Source organism: Arachis hypogaea, chromosome 8 (assembly GCF_003086295.3).
Source record: "Arachis hypogaea cultivar Tifrunner chromosome 8, arahy.Tifrunner.gnm2.J5K5, whole genome shotgun sequence".
NCBI lineage: Eukaryota > Viridiplantae > Streptophyta > Magnoliopsida > Fabales > Fabaceae > Arachis > Arachis hypogaea.
Window position 1 is genome coordinate 28,950,142 of NC_092043.1, and position 5,457 is coordinate 28,955,598.

The 5,457-nt window shown below is 37.5% G+C and overlaps 1 protein-coding gene across 3 annotated transcripts; it reads right to left on the reverse strand.

The window, feature by feature from the left end:
- Window positions 1–700: 700 nt before the first annotated feature.
- Window positions 701–5,162, reverse strand: LOC112706811 (E3 ubiquitin-protein ligase WAV3). Of its 3 annotated transcripts, none has more exons than XM_025758309.3 (2): window positions 4,530–5,162; window positions 701–2,828 (listed from the first exon to the last, which is right to left on the reverse strand). In XM_025758309.3, the coding sequence occupies exons 1-2, from the start codon at window positions 4,764–4,766 to the stop codon at window positions 924–926; spliced, it is 2,142 nt and encodes a 713-aa protein (XP_025614094.1). In that variant the 5' UTR covers window positions 4,767–5,162; the 3' UTR covers window positions 701–923. The 3 variants fall into 3 exon arrangements, with proteins under 3 accessions (XP_025614094.1, XP_072057096.1, XP_072057097.1); XM_072200995.1 differs by lacking the exon at window positions 4,530–5,162 and adding an exon at window positions 3,500–4,520; XM_072200996.1 differs by lacking the exon at window positions 4,530–5,162 and adding an exon at window positions 3,120–3,483.
- Window positions 5,163–5,457: the final 295 nt, after the last annotated feature.

A 5,457-nucleotide genomic window follows, 5' to 3' on the forward strand; every position in this document is an offset into this window, starting at 1 on the left:
CTTGCTTATTTGTCTTATGTAGATCTAAGGGCCTTCTAGTTTGTCAGATATGGATCTACATATGAATCTGAGCTTCGTCAGTCTTTAAAATTTAAATCACGTTTGTAAGTTAAAATAAATAAATAATTAACTTAAATTGGTGTAATAATATACTTATTAATTTGCTTAAATAAGTGTCTATCCATAATAAATTAATGAATCATTGATTTGTCCAACTGAAGATACTATGAGAAAAAAATAAAAATAATAAAAAAATTGCCCAACCAAAACAATGAACAAATTTCCGGTAAATTGCAGGAATGATAGTGTGATATTTCTAATTCATGAAGTATGAAAGAGAAACGAGGATCACGTGACTATGATGTTACTAGAGAGACATGCCAATTCATTATTATTTTTTTTAATATTTAACCAATAATAATTTGTATATATATTTATAAATATTTACACACAAAAAATATATAATTTGTATATATATTTACTAAAATTTTATATACATAAATTAATATAATTTACACTCATAAATTAATATGATTTACATCATATTTTTTAAAATTTATACACATAAATTAGCAAAATAATAATTTAATATTTATGTTGACGAAATAATAACCAAATATACTAAAAATCATTGACCTAAGTTTTTGTTAAAGATAAACCTACTAAAAAAAGAGTCTATGTAAAAAGCAACACCAAAAAATATGAAAAGAATGGGGAGTGTGTATTGTATGATATATGTAATTCGTTGAAGAAATGTTACATTTCTATACCCTCTTCTCCAATTAATTCACAATTAACTGAAAAGAAAATTATATACATCACTAGTCAGAATGACATAGTGATATCATCTCTTCTCCATTCTAAAGGTATGGTGAAAACTGAATACTAAAGGTCTCGAAACACTAGACTCTTCCAAATAGCTATCACTTTCCTCTCTGCCTCCCGTTGTATGACTTAGCAGGCCTAAGGGTGCGTCCTGCGGAGAGTGGAGCCCCAAAAACCATGGTTTGGGAACGGCTAACCATGTCCACCATTGAAGGAGTTTGATATGCTTGCACAAGGCTGGTGCTATCTGTGGAATCACCTCGTGCGGTGGCCCTTTGCCACGAATGCGAGCTCAATCCAGACAGCACATAGGCCCTCCCAGATTCCTCGTACACCCGCCTGTTTGCCATCCGTTCCTGCATCTCCTTTAACTCAGCCAGAAGTGCAACACATAACCGATCACCAGCTCGTGATGAAACAGTTTCTGACAATGCCTTAAGGCAGTTCTCAAGTACCGAAACAGCCCCAGCCAAGTCACTGCGTTCAGCTTTAACTCTAGCCTCTGCCATTGCCTCCGCAGCGTACAGCCTGTTTCGCTGCCGGTCTACTTCTACTGAAACATCCAATTCTCTTGCTACATCAGGTCTCTCAATCTTTACTTGAGTTGGTTCTAAATTCACCATTTCTTTTGTGATAGGCTCTCTATAGGAGCCTCTAACTAGCAACAATGACATGTCACCGCCATAAGTTTCAGCCGGAACATTGAGTGTGACTAAAAAGTTTCTTTCCTCTTCAGCGTACAAGTCTCCTACCTGGATAGAAGCCATTCTTGCATTGTCCATCAGGCTAGTTTCGTAACTTCCTGCTTTTACCGAACTAAGCTGTAGGCGAGGGTTAACACACGCAACTTCCACCTGTAATTCCTGCGCCACCACGCTCAAGAGCCCCCCAATACACTGTGCAAATGCATCCTGAATGACATCCTCGGCTTCAATAAAAGAAAATGTTCCGCCAGACATCTCAGAGATTGAGTGCATTGAAGTAGCATCATGGTCAATGCCAAAGCCGAATGCATGAACCGGTATGTGCAAACCAGTGTCGTTGTTGCGTTGAAAGGTGTCGGGGACGAGTGACCGGTAATTGGCTCCAAGACGGGGCCTGCTATTGCCTGTGTAGGTATCCTGCCCATCAGAGAGCAATATCATGCCACCAACCGGATTCTTCCACCTACGGTCAACAAAAACCTTCGCACCTTTCTTTAAACCTTCAGCAATGTTTGTCCCACCATTTGGAACCAAAGAATTGACAGCCTGCAATGCCTGCTGCCGTCCAGCATCAGTCATCCTCTGAAGAGGAAAGACACGGCGAGCTGAAGAGGAGAAGGCAACAACCGAAAGCCGGTCCGAAGAACTCAGGTTCTGTATGACAAAACTCATAGCTCGCTTTAGCAATGCAAGCTTGGTACCTGCCATGCTACCACTCACATCAAGAACGGTGACAAGGTCAATTGGAGCACGAGAATTCTCAACTGAAGGTGCTCCACTTTGGTTTCTCCCTGAATGAGAAGGAGCCTTGAGATTAATCAACACAGCAAAGTTATGATGAAAGGCCGACTTTGAAACGGCTGAAACTTCAGGATATGTTCTGATTTCCATTGTGTTTGTCATGAGATCAGAACCATTTCTATCTTGGGGAGTTGATGTCTGTTGATCCAATGCTTCATCATCATTAAAAATGGTTGGTTCAGGAATGTGGCTAAGCAATGAACTCTGGCGCCCCACACTAACTTGTGTGGAGGGAAACCTCCGAAGGTAAGTAGTTGTCCAAGCATCATCTCGAGGTAAACTTACTCGGTTCAGTCGAGGAACGTTGCGGGAGACATTGGAAGAAGGGCTTTGGAAAGGAACCTCCTTCCAGTTTGCCCTGCAGATAGGGCAAATTTGGTTTCCATGCTTAACATTGGATGTGATGCAGTGGAAATGGAAAGTGTGAGTACATTCTGCGGTAAAAATGGCATGCCCCTGTCCTGGCTTCATTGACTTCAGGCATATTGCACATGTTTCCTGCGTACAATGTTGATAAAAATGTAAAGAAAAGCTCGAGGACATTATAAACCTAGTAATATAAATGGTAAGCAGATTAAGATGCAGAGTCAGGTACTTCAAAAAACAAAAAACAAAACTAAAGTATACAAGATATAGAACACAATACTGCAATTTAGTACAGGTTCTTGTAGAAATCAACAACCATGTTTAACAAATTTTATATCCACAACCAAGATTGAGCAAAAGGAAAAGAGTCATGACTATGTCATCTAGAACAATTACTATTACTTAGGAATGTGAAACTCTAACCCGCTTTGACTATGGCTTAACAAAATCCGCCAAATTGATGCCATTGAAACACTATTCAAAATGCGGTTGAGAGGTAGCCAACCGCTAGCAAAATTTGGTCACTAGCTCAAATCAAACTTCAGGTAGCAACAATGTTTATGGAATGGAGTTTTAACAATAGTTTTATTATTTTTTTTTTATTATAGTTATAATTAACTCGTAATAATTAGGGGGAGAAAAAAGTGGTTACACGTGCTTTCATGAATACATGGATCCAACTCCAACCAACAACAATAATTTATCGGTTAGCGAAGATTTTAAAAAACTAAAAAGAAAAAATGAAAACCAATAAAGTATTCAATGTTATAGATAAATGCAAAATTTGCAAAGGTCACTAATACATTATTTTGTCTAACAATGCCCCCTTCTGTCCCAATGCAGGTCCACTACTATTATCAGTGCATAAAAAGATGAAATAGAATGCTACCCATCTTTACCAGAGATACATGTATGCTTACTATTTAGGTGGCTAATTACCTAAAGTTGAGAATTCCAACGCAAATCTACAACTTAGCATAAAGTTTAAAATAAAGGTCAACGTTAGGTGGTCAAACATAGTTAGGACACCAAGGGAAAAATTTGAACAATATGCAAATGACTTTCACAAAAGTAAAAGGCAAATTGCAACACTAATATTGGACCTGTCGACAAATTAATTAACAATTAAAGACATATAATAAAAAAATGACATCAAAAGAAGGAATAGATCAAAGGCGAATCATTCATTCATTGCTCCAGCAGGACTATGATTTCTTTGTCTTTTTTTAATAATAACAACAATAATAATAATAATTCTTATCCTGCAAAAACCTCAACTTTTTCTTTGTTTACAGCTGGGATTTTCACAATCAACAGCTAAGGTGCCTTTGACTCTTCTGTGGGGGTTTCCACCATACCAAAAGCTTTAGCTTAGGCGCTAGGCCATTGAGAGTTGAACAGCACACGCAGCAATGGACGAAAACAGAAGCAACTAAAAGTCCTCATCAAATGCAACACAACAATGGAGATCAAAGCATCTCATAAACAAATAAACACCCAGAATAATACACCGTCTTCACCACAAATATTCATATATTCATATACCTCACACTCAAATATAGCAACCACAATGATACCACAATTTAAAGGCAAAAACGAAACTTTTACCAGTGATTAGAAACTGCCATTGATGTCTATACACTATTTAGAAAAAATGTAGTGAAATGAATGAGCCTCAGCTCGAGTAGTGAAAAAAAAAAAACAAACTCCGATCAATGAAGATTCATACCCCCCAACCCAAAAAAAAGTAACTTTCTATAAAACCAACAACAAAAAACGTAACTTTATATTACGAATATGCTAAAAGGATTAATGGTAACGAATGATAATAACCTTGGGCAAAAACGACTTCGATTTAGATCCGGATTTGGACAATCGTAACCCGGAGGAGGACGGCGTCGGAGTGGTGGGACGGCGGCCGGAAGACGGAGAGACACCGTCAGAGAATGCGGCGGAGGAAAAGGGCGATTCGATGGCGGAGGAAGAGGAAGAACGATCCGTAGTTCTGGGAACGTGAATGCACAAATTGATGCCTATGGCAAGCTTCACCTTTCTCCATTTGCTTCCCATTGTTGAGGTTCGAAGCGAAGAAAGCGACAACGACGGTGAGATCTCAAAACGAAAAAGGACAGTCACGGAGCTGCAAAACTCTCGTAGTAGCAGCAGAAGATGAAGAATAATATCTCAATGGCGTTGTTGTTGAGCATTGAAGATAAAGAGAGACAGTAAATAAAGAAGAGAGAGAGAAAGAGAGAGAGTGTGTAAGAGAGAGAGAGAGAGATTAGGTTTGGGTCTGGGTTTGTTAATGAATAAGAACGGTTACGGTTATGGTGATTGTTATGGATGAAAGGGAGAAGAGAAAAGAGAGAATTATGAAAAGAGTGGTTACTGGTTTTTAGAGCCAAACAAAGCTGCTTCCGTTTGTTAGTTTTACTAATTGAGAAGGGCAAAATGGGAAAATTAACAACCTTAACTTTAAACCTAATACTAATCAGTAATTAATCACTATCCATAATCCCAAATCTCAAGGCCTCCAATTCAATCATGATCTTCTTTTTTCTTTATTTTATTTTCAGATACGGATATTATTATATACAGTTGCTTTGTTTAATAAGTTGTTTCTAAATTAAAAAAGAAAGGGAAAAAAACGGTTTCTATATTAAGCATATGTCTCGGATAATTAAAAAAATAACATGTTTTTAAATCTTGTAGTGAAAGAATTTTATTTTTTCTTTTATTTTAAAAATAAATTAAACTACTC